Raw genomic sequence first — 16,177 nt, forward strand, 5'->3', positions numbered from 1 at the left:
TACTATCTCTGTTAGTTGTTCCCAACCCAGATTACACATCCGACTCACTCATGGTGCTTTTCTGAAATACAGTTGCCCAGATCCTACCCAGACTTTTGGAGCCAGAATTTCCAGAGGGGTAGTTTTGGGGTCTAAAGGGATTTGGGAGATGAGAAAGAAGAGCTCTCTGTGGGCTGCGTTAGTGGTTGAGATTTGAGCTGGCAATGGGTAGAATGTCTATGGGCATTACCTAATGCTGACCTCCAGCATGGCTTCAGTGTGTGCCTGGGGGGATGCGTAAATGATTGCAAGAAGCTGTAATTAAGGGCCTGTGATAGGTGGCGCTGAGTTGCAGAATTCCATGTGGGAAAGCCTGGTTCCTGTGGTTAGGATCTGGAGCCTTTGGTTTATTCTAAGAAGTCCTGTAGCATTTAGTTTGGAATCTTTTCCTGGCTGCATTTTCACAACCGAAGTGGAATTCTCCAAGCTTGGGAAGAGTTTAGCAAAGTTAATTTTAAAACTGGACTACGTCAGTGTTTATCTCTCCAAGTTTGGAGTGTTTTACTGCCTTGAGCTTAGATTAGCTCAGCTGAACCAATGAGAAGGGCTTCTTAAAAATAAATCTTTAAAAAAAAATAAATAAGGTCAATGATTTGTGCTGAAACTTGGATGGCTGTACTGCAACCTGGGATTTTGCAATGTCAGCCTCATTTCCCATGTTACCAGAAAGCCAAATGGACTTGGCCAAATATAAGATTAATATTAGGATGGACGGGTTTGCAGGCTTCTTTTTTCACTTTATTTCCTCAAGTCTGTGATCTCTAGTTTCATGAAATCAGATGATTCGTTCTTCTTTTTCCTTAGCCACAGTTTCTAAACTGTCTTAATGAGTGGGTTGGTAAATCTTACTCTGACACTTTCTTTTATTAATGATAACTCATGTTTGTAAAGCTCTTTAGCTTCTACACAGCACGTACATTTTCTTTATCTTAGTTAATCCTTAAAATAATAAGAACAATAGTAATAAAAATAGTAATAACAGATAGTACTAACACAATAGTAATAACCATAAAATAGTAACAGCAATACCGAGCTACTATTTATTGAATGCCTGTTAGTTACCACATATTATATTAGGAACTTTGATGTTTGTGAAATGTCCCAATTTTCAGGGAGATAAATATTTCACTTTGTAGACGGTAAACTGAGGTAGTTCAGTTTGAGTAACTTGCCCCAGGTCATCTGGTTAGGAGTGGCTGATCTGCGATTATAGCTTTTTTCTATGATTCCAGGGACCTTTCCACTGTACAACCCTGATACTCTTGTGCTCAGAGAGTCAAGGACTTGCCCAAGGTCATATGCTACATAGTTGCAGTGCATGGAGTCTGCATTTGAACAATTGTCTCTTGACTTCTGGACTGTGCTCTTTAATTCTTCTAAGTCCTCAGACACCATGTACTGTTTGAAGGCTCCCATCCTAGAGATGTTCAGACTAATGCCTTTAGTAGAACTGATTTGGTTAGTTCTTTTAACTTATTTTAAAACAAATTTGCATTTAATGACCTCCATTCATATTCACTTAGTCTGCAGAAGGCATAGTGCATGTAGAAGCAGCTATATTGGAGTTCAAGCACTGGAGGTTATCACCATTGACCATCCCTAATTTTGTGACCTTTGGTAAGTTGCTCTACCTTTCTTCACCTCACTTATCTTACCCGTAGTATGGGTACATAATAGTATTTATCTCATAGAGTTGCTGAATGGATTTATAAGACTAAAGATGTGAAAAAGGTTATGCAAACTGCAGCTTTGTTAAGAGTTGGTAGTAATTTTGTGGCTATTATTGTTTGCAGTCATGGTTTTCTTTTGGAATCTGTGATTAACACTTAAGAGTTGTTATGAGATTTACAAAAGAACAACTCTTAATGGGATTCCTCCAAGATAGAATTAAAGAATGGTCCTGGGGTAAAATACCTTTCTCTTCCTACATATAGCCTGTATTTCCTGTTGGTTTAGATAGGGCTATTAGAAAGGCCAGATTAAAGACTTTGTGCACTGAGACTAAACAGACCCAAGGAGAGGTTTCCCAAGGAGTTCTCAAGAGTTCTCTGTAATGTCAGAAGCAGGATTCTAAGCTCTGGACGTGGGCCTGGACCTCTGGAACAAATACTGTATTTGAAACTGAGGCCAAAAAGGTAAGCCTCTTAAAACTACAAATCTCAGATACTCTTTATATGTTCATGTGTTAAGTGATTTCATTTCCCTGGGGCTCTTTTCTATAGGCTATTCATCCTCTGAGCCACTCTCTTTCTGTGTTTCCATTACCGAAGTTTGTTTTGTATTTGACATTCCGTGCCTGTGATGGTATATTATATGGCATATTAATAACATACCATAGAAATAATATATAAAATATAAGATATATAACTATAAAACAAAAATCTAAGTAAAACATAAAAATAATCTAAGTAAAGCATAAAAATAACATAAGTGTTCTTCTCTACAATCTTTTAATTGACTAGATCAGAGGAAATTTAGGAACAGAAAGCAATTCCAAAGCCCTGCGACATGTCCCATGCATTCTAGCTATGAGTAAGACAGATGGACTTATGTCATAAATGAACCATTTATGAACCGTAATAAACCATTCCCTTTCTCAAAGCAACTGCTTCTGGACGGGAAATTGCCAAGTGTAAAAATAGCTTAAACCGTAGCAATTGGCATGTAGGCAAATGGTTCTCACTAAGATATTAAGGAAAGAACCTTTGGAATCAGACCTGGCTTCAAATCCCAGCTCTTACTAGCTGTATGAGCTTGAGCAAATTATTTAACTGCTTTTTAGTTTCCTCATCTGTAAAATGACAGTAGTAATAATGTATCCCATAGGATTATAAGAATTAAGGAAAATATTTTATAGTTATAGTATCTTATACATGGTAAGTTCTTATTTAATGTTATTTCTTCTCATTATAACAAAGTATGTTTTCTTGATTCAACTTGAAATTCTTTAGGGGAGGTAAAGTAGTAAAATGTAAAGGGCCTTGGCTCTTGACGCCACACTTCTTGAATTTGAATTACTTCGAGAACTGTAGGCAGGTCCATGCTTCAATTTCCTAATCGCCAAGTAAAGTTGACTCTCAGGATTGTGGTGATTATATGAGATGATGTATATGAAGTACCTATTAAAACTGTGGGATGCTGTGTCAGGAAGAAGTGTAGATACAGGGCTTTGAGAGTGCTGATCTTTCTGTTTTCGAAGACATTTGGAGTGCAGGAGCTGAAAGGGCACTAAAGATTATCTAGTTCATTCTCCCCATTGTTCAGATGAGAAAGCTGAGCACCTGGACTGCATGGTGTGATAGAGGCAAAACTAGCCTGGATTCTAGACCTTCTTGTGTGTCCCCCCCCCCCGCCCCCCCCCCTGCATTTTGCTGCCTTTCATCAGGGTTATGTTGGGTCTGTGGAGGCATTAGGACCTCAGAATATCTTTTGGCCAGTGTGCTGAGCTACCACAGAGCAGGATTTTAAAACGGGATTGTGAAAATCATGTCAGAGCTGATAAAAATGGAACATTTATTCCTGCCCTGGAGAGAATTTGCATGTCTTAGATTCCTTAGACTCCTTGTCAGGTTGAGTTAGGTGTCTGATCATTTGTTCCTTTCTTCACTCAGTGTCTGAGCACCTGTTTTATGCCTGGCTTTTGCTAGCTGTTGGGGATTCGTGATAAATTGGACATGGCCCCTGAACTTAGAATTCAGTCTGGTTGGAAAAAATAGACCCTTAAAATAGGCAATTACTATAATGGTGCTGTGGGAACAGAGGGGAGGGTGAAGAACTCCCCAACCTAGAGATCAGGGAAGACTTCACAGAAGAGACGACCTTTAAGCTGAGACCTGACAAGGATAAATAAAAGGGTTTGTGTGGTGAGGTGGCAAGGGAAGGGAAAGGGAAAGGCAGGATTCACAGGCAAAGGGAGTAACTTGAGACAATAGGAAGAGGTGTGAAAGAGCCCATTACGTTTGGTGAATCATCACTGGTTCAGTGTATTTGGTGTAGAATGTATGAAGCATAAGTACAGGCATGCCTTGGAGATACTGTGGGTTCAGTTCCAGCTTTATTGTGTTGCTCACTACCACAATAAAGTGAGCATCACAATAAAAAGAGCCACATGAATTTTTTTTGGTTTCCAAATGCATGTAAAACTTATGTTTATACTATACTGTAGTCTATTAAGTGTACATTTATGTTTAAATAAACAATGTACATACCTTAATTAAAAATACTTTATTGCTAAAATATGCTAACCATCATCTGACAATGCAAGGTTGCCACAAATCATCAATTTGTAAAAAGTATAATATCTGTGAAGTGCAGTAATTCCAAGCACAGTAAAATGAGGTATGCCTGTAGTGGGAGATAAAGGAGAAGATGTAAGTCTGTAGAGCAGAGTTCTCAAAGTCTTTAAAAAAAAGAGTTTATTTTTTAGAGCAGCTTTAGGTTCACAGCAATATTGAGTGGAAAGTACACAGATTTCCTATTAACCTCCTGCCCACACATATGTACAACTTACCCCACTACCAATATCCTATACTGGGGTGGTACATTACAATAGATGAACCTACATCAACACATCATATTCACCTTAAGTCTGTATTTTACATTAGAGTTCACTCTTGGTGTTGTACATTTATGAGTTGAACAAGTGTATGTATATAAAGATGAATATCCACCATTATAGTATCATATAGAATAGTTTCACCACCCTAAAATTCCTCTGTGCTCTGGTAATTCATCCCTCCTTCCCCTCAAATCTGTGGCAACCACTGATCCTTAATACTGTCTCCATAGTTTTACCTTTTCCAGAATGTCAGATAGTTGGAAGCATATGGTATATAGTCTTTTCAGATTGGTTTCTTTCACCTAGTAATATGTATTTAAGGTTCCTCATTATCTTTTCATGGCTTGATAGCTCATTTCTTCTTAGTGCTGAATAATATTCCATTTTCTGGATGTATCACAGTTCACTTATCCATTCACCTATGGAAGGACACCTTGGTTGCTTCCAAGTTTTGGTGATTATGAATAGAGCTGCTGCAAACATCCACTTGCAAGTTTTTGTGTGAACAAGTTATCAGCTCCTTTGGGTAAATAACAGAGGAGCATGAATGCTAGATTGTATGGTAAGAGTATGTTTAATTTTGTGAGAAACTGCCAACGTGTCTTCCATAGTGACTGTACCATTTTGCATTCCCACTACTAATGAATGAAAATTCTTGTTGTCCCATATTCTTGTTAGTATTTGGTGTTGTCAGTTTTGGATTTTGGCCATTCTAATAGGTGTGTAGTGGTTTTTCATTGTTGTTTTAATTTCAATTGCCTAATGAAATACGATATTGAGTATCTTTTCTATCTGTATATCTTCTTTGGTGACGTGTCTCTTCAGGTCTTTTGCGTATTTCATTAATTGCATTTTCTTATTGTTGAGTTTTTTTGTGTGTATGAAATTATAGCTTTTCTTTTATTTTTAAAATTTTTATTGGGGTATAGTTGACTTACAATGTTTTGTTAGTTTCAGGTGTACAGCAAAGTGAATCTGGTATACGTATACATATATCCATTCTTTTTTAGATTCTTTTCTAAAAGCATAGTAATAATATATATTACTATTATATAATGTAATATATGCCATTACAGAGTATTGAGTAGAGTTCCCTGTGCTATACAGTAGGTCCTTATTAGTTATCTATTTTATATATAGTAGTGTAACAGAATACAAAGGCCTTGGGGTTGGGAGTCCGAAGACCTCAGTCCTGGCCCCAGATCTGCTTCTAACTTGCTCTGTAACCTTGGGCAGGCTACTTAACTTCTTGGAACCTCCGGCTTCTTCTGTCAAATGGGCACCAAAATCACTACCCTAGTTGTCACACAGTTGTTTTGAGGCTCCAGTGGACTAAGTCTAGCTAAGGCCAAGGCCAGAAACTCTTTTTAGTTGGAAAAGGATTATATTAATTTGCTAGAGCTGCTGCAACAAATTACCACAAACTAGGGGTCTTAAACAACAGAAATTTATTGTTTCAGTTTTGGAGGCTAGAAGTCCAAGATCAAGGTGTTTGTAGGGTTGGTTCCTTCTGAGAGCTGTGAGGAAAAATCTGTTCGATTCCTCTCCCCTAGCTTCTGGTGATTTGTTGGGCTTGAAGAAGCATTGCTCTGATCTCTGTCTTTATCTTCATAAGGTGTTCTCCTTGTGTACGTTTGTCTTCAAATATCCCCTTTTTATAAGGACATTGACTGGATTAGGGGGCTGAACCTACTCCAATTTGACCTAATCATATTTTAAATAATTATATCTGCAATGGCTCTGTTTCCAAATAAAGTCACATTCTGAGGTACTGGGAGTTAGAACATATGAATCTTGGCGGAATACAAGGGTATGACAAGGGCACGAAAACTCTTTAAATATTGAAGCTTTTTGTGCCAGATCAGCAGAACCTTAGTGAACACCTACTGTATGCAACACCCTTGATGATTACAAATATTCAGACTTAGTGATTCTTTAAGGTTGTAGCCTAGGGAAGCAGGATAGTATAGTTGTTTAGTGCTCAGGGCCTGGGCCAGACTGCCTGGATTTGGGTCTGACTGCTGCCAGTTACTAACCATTTGATCTTGGGCAAATAACTTAGTCTCTGTGCTTCAGTTTCTTTATCTGCAGAATAAGGATGACTATACCTAACTGATAGGGTTGTTGTGAGGCTACAGTGAATATTAATAAAGAACTTGAATTAATACATAAGATACAAGGATATACTTTACAGCACAGGGCATATAGCCAATATTTTATAACAACTTTAAATGGTATAATCTATAGAAATATTGAATTACAGTGTTGTTCACCTGAAACTAATATAATATTGTAAATCAACTATAATAGAAAAAAGAAGGAACTTGAATCATTGTGCATGATAAAATATTAGCTATTCATTTAATTAAAACAACTTCCAAATCTAAAATTCTGTAATGTAGAGAACCTTAAAGTAGTCCATAATCAAGGATCAAACAGGCAGAAGCAGGTTATATAAGCTCATAGAATGTAGGATGTCTGGGTTGGAAGGCTCTTTAGAGACCATCTACTTGAGTCTTCTCATTTTGCAGATGGGGAAACCAGGGTTCAGGAAAAAGGAAGTGACTTGCTCTGGGTCAACTGACTCATTAGTGGTAGAACCAGGACATTCTAATGAATGTTCTTTCTGTTCCTGCTTTACTTTAGTTCAATGAAAAATTAAGCCTTTAATCATGCATTGAGCATCTACTCCAATCTAGGTCTGGCACTGGGCTCTGTAAATACACATGTGAATTTGTGTCACAGTCCTTGGCCTCTAAAGGAGCTTAGAGCTCAACAAAGAGATAAATAAGCCTAAAAATGTATTAATGTCCTTGTTTTTATCTCCTTTTTCCTGTTTCTCTTACAGCAAATAAAAAGAAGGAGAAGGAACGGCCGGAGATTTCTCTTCCTTCAGATTTTGAGCACACGATTCACGTTGGTTTTGATGCTGTCACAGGCGAGTTTACAGTAAGTCCTGGGTCACAGAAAGACCTTTGGTCTTTCAGAGTTCTGGCTATGCACTGTTAGATTTAATCCTTTCCAGACTTCCTGATGCCTCTATCTTTGCCCGAGACCCTCATTACTATCTTCTTATAGTAATGAGAGGGACACGTTCCGCCCCTCCAGAATTGTACTAGAGAAGCCTTTGAATCTCTATTCCTTAAATAGACCTCAGTTAAGTGGCCCCTTGGCATCAGGCTCTGTGCTGGGCACTGATGATCCAGAGACAAATCAGACATGATTCCTGCTCTAAAGGAGGAATAGCCTGGTGAAGGGGCAAACATCTCAAGAAATGACAGATATAGTAAGATATGTGTTATAAGAGAGACCTGTGTGGAACTCTGAGAGCAGAGAGAGAAAGGAATGACTAAACTCATCTTTAGCTGCCATCAGTTATCAGAGTTAGTTCTGAATTTCATTCAGGATCCCCTGTGATTATGCCTTGCTGACAGCCTTGTATTTCTCTCTTGTAGGGGATGCCAGAGCAGTGGGCCCGCTTGCTTCAGACATCAAATATCACTAAGTCAGAGCAGAAGAAAAACCCGCAGGCTGTTCTGGATGTATTAGAATTTTATAACTCGAAGAAGACCTCCAATAGCCAGAAGTACATGAGCTTTACAGGTATGGGGATTGTGTCCAGGGCAGTCTAGGAAAAAAGAGGTTTTCATCTTAGTAGATGCCTATTGGTGTGGGGTGAAGGAAGAATGTTTTCGAAAGAGTGGAGATGGCACTTTCACTGAGATGGAATTTTGGAATTTGAGAGCCAAGATGATGGGTTTTTGCATCAAACTTGAGTCTTTACTCTGAAACTGCATGTTTTGAAAAAAGTACTGTGATATTACGTGTTAAGAACATAGACTTTGTGTTAGAAGATCTAGATTCTGATACTCACTATGTTCTAGTAGTCAGTTCATTTCTTTGAGCTTCAAAATGAGAATAATAATTCCTATCTCAAGAGGTTGTAATGAGGATAAATGAGCTCATTGATATGAAAGTTCTTTATAGGTTGCAAAACAGCACCATGGAAATGTAGCCATCATTATCATCGTTTTCAATATCAGTAGGTTATGTGATAACCTATTTAAGTAGGCAAGCCCAATTTCTTCCTCGAGGAACTATTTTTTATCAGTCCAATCAGTCCAGTGAAAAACTGGCCAGTAATAATAAATGTTCTTTAGATGTACTCTCTCTATATGTATAAGGGACTGTGTTTTTCAGAATGTTTTTAATTGCAGAATTGGGATTAGAATCCAGGTCTCCTAATTCCTGGACCAGTACCTTTTCAGTTTACCACTTGCTTCTAGTAACTCTATTTGGAGCACCTCCTTCCACAGCAGAGAGATTTTTCTTTTCTTAGGCAAGTCATAAGAAGGCCTACATTTCTGGAAACTTGCCTTTTATATAGCATCTTAGAATGTTAGGGCAAGAAGTATCTTTAGTATATACCACTTACAGTTTCCCCTTGCTTTGCAAACATTAGAGCCCAAAATGCCTTTCTAATGTGGCTAAATTAGTGATCTCTTAACCACACTGGTCTTAACTCTGAGTCCAGTGCTTTTTCTGGTGTTCATGTTGTCTCTTTCAAAGGGCAGTATTGCTGGCGAAGGTGAGAACCAGGATGAACTAGCTAATTTTGAAGGATGCTTTCCCCAGCAAGTATCTGGCTTGCAGCAAAGGGCACAGATGGTGAGGATGACAGACTGCAGCTTTGCTCATGCTGCATAGTGGTGCCCTGGAGAGTGTCATGCATGTTCCTAGCATGTTTCCTTCCTGATATCTGGCCCCGCTGGGTCTGTCTCACTTCTTCCATCGAGGGACTGGGTCATTCCAAGGCAGTATTGGGGTTGAGGGGTGATGGGTAGGAAAGTTTTCTAGATTACGGCTTGTGTTTTCAAGAGTTTGTCGTGGAGACTTCAGATTAGAAGCTGGCTTTGAAAGCCTCAGCAGCAAAGTCTTTCAAAGAATCTGTTTTTATGTGTATGTGTGTAGATGTGTACAAATACTATTTATATATATGGAAGCATAGCTATGTGGGTTTGCATATGTTTGGAATTAAAGTCCACTTAAGTATTTATGACTGAATATGGGTATAGATATACACATTCAGGTAATTGTGTATATGTTCCTCCATGCATGCATAAATGAATAACATTGAGTGTATATGTATAGAATGTATAGATATGTGTCCATACAGCTACTTCTGTGTGTATAAATTTGTGCAAATATGTGTATGTGTGTGTGTGTGCACATGCACCCACACGTGAGGGATTTTTTGTTTTCTGTAAGTTGAAGACCAAGGCAACTCCAAGCAAAACTGTATATTTGGCACTTTTTAAAAAAAATTTTTTTAAATTGAAGTATAGTTGATTTACAATGTTGTGTTAATTACTGCTGTACAGCACAGTGATTCAGTTATAAATACATTCTTTTTTTAAATATTCTTTTCCATTATAGTTTTTCATAGGATACTGATTATAGTTCTCTGTATTATATGTAGGACCTTGTTGTTTATGGCACAGTTATTTTTAATGTCCTATCTCTCATTTTCCTATTTCCTTTCTTCTCATACTATTAATTATGATAACACTACTTCAATTTGTATATGCTTGCACATAAACCATCTCATTTGATTCTCATGATGGCCTTGGGAGATTGGAAACGCAAGGGCATTATCCCCATTTTGCAGACTCAGGGAAATTAATTAGGCTCAGGGAAATTAAGTGACTTATTCACAGAGCCTCAACATATCAGTTGAGTGATATACCAGTGTTGGAAGTGTGTTTTCAACTTGGGCCTTTAAATCCTTTGCTGTCTAAAAGCCCAAGCACAATCCTCCGTGCCAATTTTTTGTTAAGTTTCCTGTCTTTTCATCACTTTATTTTCTGTACCAACTAGTAGCTAATGTGATAAGCAAAGCCTAGACTAGATTGACAATGCTAGGTTCTGGGTTTTTGCCCTACTTTGCGACTGATTTATGTAACCTTGAACCAGTTTCTTTTCCTCTGAACCTTAGTTTATTTATTTGTAAAATGAAGGGATTGCAAGTACTTTCTGCTCTGTCATTCTGTGCTATGGAATTTGATTTTTATATATGGAAATTATACATCACATTTAAAAGGAGCAAACATACTTATTTTTTATATGGTGGAGATATATTTATTACCAGAATACCCAGTCCTCAAAAACACTAGCAGTACATAAGGTTGGGGGTGGTGCAAGGAAGGCATAGTATTGCACTTGGTATAGAATGTGCTTTTGGACAAGAAAAACAAGTGAATTATGTTTAAGCTATATCCTGAATTGATTTATCCAGAGTACAGCTGGCTATTCAGGGTTTGTTTTAAGAACATATTGTCACAGTTTATGGGTTCAGAATTTGTCATAGGACCAAAGAAGCTATACCTGATACTTTCATGTATGATGGAATTGAGATCTTGGACATTCTCTGGGCTTGTTTCTTGGTGAGGAAGATGTAGGATTTGATATAATATTTCTTCTCCTTAATTCCCATTGGTGGTGAACTGGTGAAATCAATTTCTTCTTGGACTTTTAAGAATTAAAGAATAAATCCAAACACAATACTTGGTCTTTAAACTTATTTTCTTGCTAAGGTTTTGGGTCTGTTTCATAGTTTATCAAGTCTAAGATATCATTGATTGTAAGGTGCATTGTTATTTTACATGCCCCTAAAGAAAAAAGAAGCTGCCAATTAAATCATGAAATACTTTTGATTGTAGGACACATCTCTTTCTGAGATGTTAGTGTGAAAAAATACATGTCTCAGAATTAATAAAATATGGTGATTATCTGATTGAAGGAACTTGGACCTATTCTTAGAAATAAGACCCTGCCTTTAATTATACTTGACATGACTAATGCATCTCTTTTCCTAAGGCTTAGTCTTTCTCTCCTTGTGGGGAATAGACATGGATGTAGAAGGATCCTTTCTAAAAGCTAAAGCCACATGCTGGTCATGATTTGTTATAGATGGCTCAGGGTGATGCCAGCCATTAATTCTTTCCCTTTCTCTTAGAATGCAGGAAATTTCCTTGATCATTGAGGCCTGATGATGTGGATATAGTTCTAGCCTAGTATTTAGAATTAGACCAGGATTCAAATCTTGACTCCTAATAACCTTTGTGTTAAGTAATTTGTGGACAAATTACTTCTCTTCTCTGAACATCAGTTTCCAAATCTGTGAAAGTGGACATACTAATAGTACTGAGAGCTGTAGTGAGGATTAGAGGACATAATGTGTATAATGTGTTTAAAATGGTGTTGGGCCTGTAGTACCAGTAACACTGTTATTATTCTGAGCTTGGCAAGTGCTTTACTGAATAGGCTTCCTTAGGTCTCAAGAAAGGATTAACTGTAATTGTTTACTGACTGAGTCCCTTGTCTTTTTCCTTTTGCAGATAAATCAGCTGAGGATTATAATTCTTCTAACACTTTGGTAAGCCTTTATTTCCTCTATTCTGATATGGGCAGGTATGATTTTTTAGGGATCAAGTCAAGTGTGGTAGATGCAGAGCCTGGGCTGGGGGGTACTCATCTTGGTCACTTTCCCACCCTGGGCCCCAGAGTAAAGGAATTGGACTTAATAAACAATAGGCATCCCTTCCAGCTTTAATTTATGAATGCTCTAGAAATCCTAACCCTGGAACCAGAAGAACTGGCTGCTAGACTCAATTTTCAGTTTTCACTTTGACCCTTAGGAAAGCCAATTTGCCTTTCTGAGCTTCAGTTTTTTCATCAATAAATGAGAATGATACACTTTACTTGGAGATGTCTTCAAATAGCTGCATTTAGAGGAGAATTCTTTCTTTTGGGTTGGTTGGGTCTACAAAACCAGGATTAGGGCTAATTGTTGAAGGGAGCAGATTCTATTAATTTAAGGTCATTCATTCTGTCCTCTGAAGTTGTAGTGAATGCCCTATCACTTGAAGGAATGTGATAGGAGTCATTGGTGACCTCAAAGGTCCCTCTGCCCTTCATAACTTACAAATTCTGTTTTCCAAGGCAGATTATGAGATGAGATGTTGATGTATCCAAAAGGGTCTTATGACTAGTAAGCTGTGACTTATATACTAGAATACTGCTATTCTTTATATCCAATGTTGTCTCTTGTGCAGAGTTGGTTATTTCATGTTGATTTACTAAACATTTGCAAAGCCCCTATCCTATGCCAGGTCCTGTGTGGAGAAGTGGCAATATAGGGATGAATCAGACATTGTCCCAACTCCTAAGAATCTCCCAATCCTGTAAGTGACATGAAGGCACAAACAGTTACAGTGCAGCATGCTAAAACTTCATGAGGCCAGGGGCTATGTCTGACTTGTCAATTACTGGATCCCTGGCATCTGGCAAGTAACAATTTACTGAATAAAAGGTTGGGTGTATAAAGAAAGCTTCTTGATGGTGCAGTCTGAGCTGAATTAGTTATCTTGGGGAAGAATTATGAAGAGACAAGGGTATTCCCGACAGAGAACAATTAGCATGTGCCAAGACAAGGAGGTTCGTGAGGTAGGCTTGTACAGAGAACTGCAAGTGGTTTGTTATGATTGGAATGTGAAGTGTGAAGGGATTAGAGGTGGGTGGTGAGGAGGGGAGGGTAGGCAGGTCAGATCATGTAGGAATTTTAACTTTATCTTAAAGGTAATGAGAAGCTATTGAAGAATTTTAAGTGGGGGAGTCATACATTCTAACACAATACTGAGTCACCATCCAAATACTTTGAATCATGCTTCCAGCAAGGGGGATTGGTTTATTCTGAGTCATTTATACTGTAATCAATGATAAAAAATGTTCACATGTCCATTGCCTTGTAGCATACTGAGTCCTTTCTTATTCACTACCTCTTTTAATCTTCATAGGAGTTTAATGAGGTGGGTTATCCTTGTATAATCCATGATAAAACTGAAATTGAGAAGGATTAATGGCAGTAGGTATCTGATTCCCAGTCTGCATTGCTTTCCCCTGATTCATTCTTTCATCAAATGGAATAGATACAATTAAAAGGTGGGGAAGAATTTGCTAATGTTAAGATCCTTGGGAGTTTCTCCTCATTATTGAACTGTAAATTATTGAAGAAGGGGCCTTAACCAAAGCTGAGCTGTGCCTTGTGGCACAAATGTCTTTATGCCTTTATAGGAGGAGTAACAGCTATTATTTATTGTGTAGCTAATATGTGCCAGGCACTGTGCTAATAACTTTATGTATGTTAGCATAATTAGTCCTCACAATTACTTTGTGAAGAGATTAGCATCCCCACTTCACAGGTAGGAAAACAGACTTTCCTGAAGGCTCATAATTGCTATTGTGGCACAACCAGATTAGAACTAGGGTCTTCTGAGTCCCTGTCCTGGATTTTTTTCACTGTGGCAGGGAACTGAGAAAGAAGATGTCAGAGAGGTCTTATAAAGGAGACTGCAGTAAAGCCTTAGGTCTTTTGTTCCTTAGTGAGGAGGAGGGGCCCTGGGGCTCATGCCATATGGCAGAGAGGATAACACCTGCTTGGTAAAAACCTGTACTGGTTTACTAGGCTGTAAAGGACATTTTTCTCCCCCAATTCAGAGTTTTCCCTGTGGCTCAGTCCTCTTTATTTTCTTACTAGTTTCACATGGGGGATATGGTTTGTACTGTGGTAGCATGGCATTGTTTTCCATATTGGTTTCACACAGATCTTTCCAATTGATTTGGGAAATAATTGGATGAGATTGTAACCTCCATGACACAAGTTAAGAAATTGGGACTCAGAGAGATTATGTGACTTGCTCCCTATCCTTGAATGAGTTAGTAGTAGAAACCAATACAAAATTCAGTTCTCCTCAGCATTCATTTATACATTCATACCATAGATATTTACGTAGCACTTTCTTTGTGCCCAGGTGTTAGTGATACACAGATAAATTTTACACTATCTTAGTCCTTGAGAAAAAATTAAAAACAGAATAGAAGGATAAGGGCTGCAAGAGGGGTACATGAATAATGTACAATGGGGGTCATATATGATGGAGTGATTTATTCTCCTTGGTAGTACAGAATAGTTTGCACAAGGTTCTTGGGCCCTAACAATGTGTTCATTTAATAAACATAACCTTTAAGGTTTCTTCTAGCTCTAAAATTCTTTTATTTGTGGCTCATTGGTCTGAGATCCAGCTCCCAAATTACATAGCACTTAAGTACCTGAATTCTCATTTATAAAATGATCACCTATTATGTGATAGGCTCTTTGAGTGCCCAAGATCAAGGGCAGGTAAGGTCATTGCTCTTGATCTCACAGTTAGTGAGGAATCAGAACACGTAAACAAGGATTGATAATACAGTTTCAGGTAAACATAGGCAATGATACCAGCCAGAGAAAAGGGCAATCAATGCTTTCTTGTGTGAGGTAGCATGAACAAAAGCCAAGTTGTTAAGGATCCATCATGTCAGGTGAAAGAACTTGGACTCTGTGCTGGAGCTAAGGAAGTATTTTATTTTATTTTATTTTTATTTTTTTTAACATCTTTATTGGAGTATAATTGCTTTACTATGGTGTGTTAGTTTCTGCTTTATAAGTGAATCAGCTATACATATACATATATCCCCATATCTCCTCCTTCTTGCATCTCACTCCCACCCTCCCTATCCCACCTCCTAGGTGGTCACAAAGCACTGAGCTGATCTCCCTGTGCTATGTGGCTGCTTCCCACTAGCTAGTTATTTTACATTTGGTAGTATATATAAGTCCATGCCACTCTCTCACTTCGTCCCAGCTTACCCTTCCCCCTCCCCGTGTCCTCAAGTCCATTCTCTACGTCTGTGACTTTATTCCTGGCCTGCCTCTAGGTTCTTCAGAACCATTTTTTTTTTTTTTTAAGATTCCATATATATATGTGTTAGCATACGGTATTTGTTTTTCTCTTTCTGACTTACTTCACTCTGTATGACAGACTCTAGGTCCGTTCACCTCACTGCAAATAACTCAATTTCGTTTCTTTTTATGGCTGAGTAATATTCCAGTGTATATATGTGCCACATCTTCTTTATCCATTCATCTGTTGATGGACACGTAGGTTGCTTCCATGTCCTGGCTATTGTAAATAGTGCTGCGATGAACATTGTGGTACATGACTGTTTTCGAATTATGGTTTTCTCAGGGTATATGCCCAGTAGTGGGATTGCTGGGTTGTATGGTAGTTCTATTTTTAGATTTTTAAGGAGCCTCCATACTGTTCTCCATAGTGACTGTATCAATTTACATTCCCACCAACAGTGTAAGAGGGTTCCCTTTTCTCCACACCCTCTCCAGCATTTATTGTTTGTAGATTATTTGATGATTGCCATTCTGATTGGTGTGAGGTGATACCTCACTGTAGTTTTGATTTGCATTTCTCTAATGATTAGTGGTGTTGAGCATTCTTTCATGTGTTGGCAATCTGTATATCTTCTTTGGAGAAATGTCTGTTTAGTTCTTCTGCCCATTTTTGGATTGGGTTGTTTGTTTTTTTGATATTGAGCTGCATGAGCTGCTTGTAAATTTTGGAGATTAATCCTTTGTCAGTTGCTTCCTTTGCAAATATTTTCTCCCATTCTGAGGGTTGTCTTTTTGTCTTG

At 38.1% G+C, this 16,177-nt stretch overlaps 1 protein-coding gene across 4 annotated transcripts in view; it reads left to right on the plus strand.

Annotated features, from left to right (window-relative positions):
- PAK1 (p21 (RAC1) activated kinase 1) overlaps nucleotides 1-16,177 on the plus strand; it is a 155,416-nt gene that overhangs the window by 90,259 nt on the left and 48,980 nt on the right. For all 4 annotated transcript variants that reach the window (XM_061204106.1, XM_061204109.1, XM_061204107.1 and 1 more), the window contains exons 3-5: nucleotides 7,446-7,546; nucleotides 8,053-8,200; nucleotides 11,995-12,032. In XM_061204106.1, the coding sequence (XP_061060089.1) occupies nucleotides 7,446-7,546; nucleotides 8,053-8,200; nucleotides 11,995-12,032 (287 nt within the window). The remainder of the gene's footprint in view (nucleotides 1-7,445; nucleotides 7,547-8,052; nucleotides 8,201-11,994; nucleotides 12,033-16,177) is intronic.

This window comes from Eubalaena glacialis, chromosome 10 (assembly GCF_028564815.1).
Source record: "Eubalaena glacialis isolate mEubGla1 chromosome 10, mEubGla1.1.hap2.+ XY, whole genome shotgun sequence".
Taxonomy (NCBI): Eukaryota; Metazoa; Chordata; class Mammalia; order Artiodactyla; family Balaenidae; genus Eubalaena; species Eubalaena glacialis.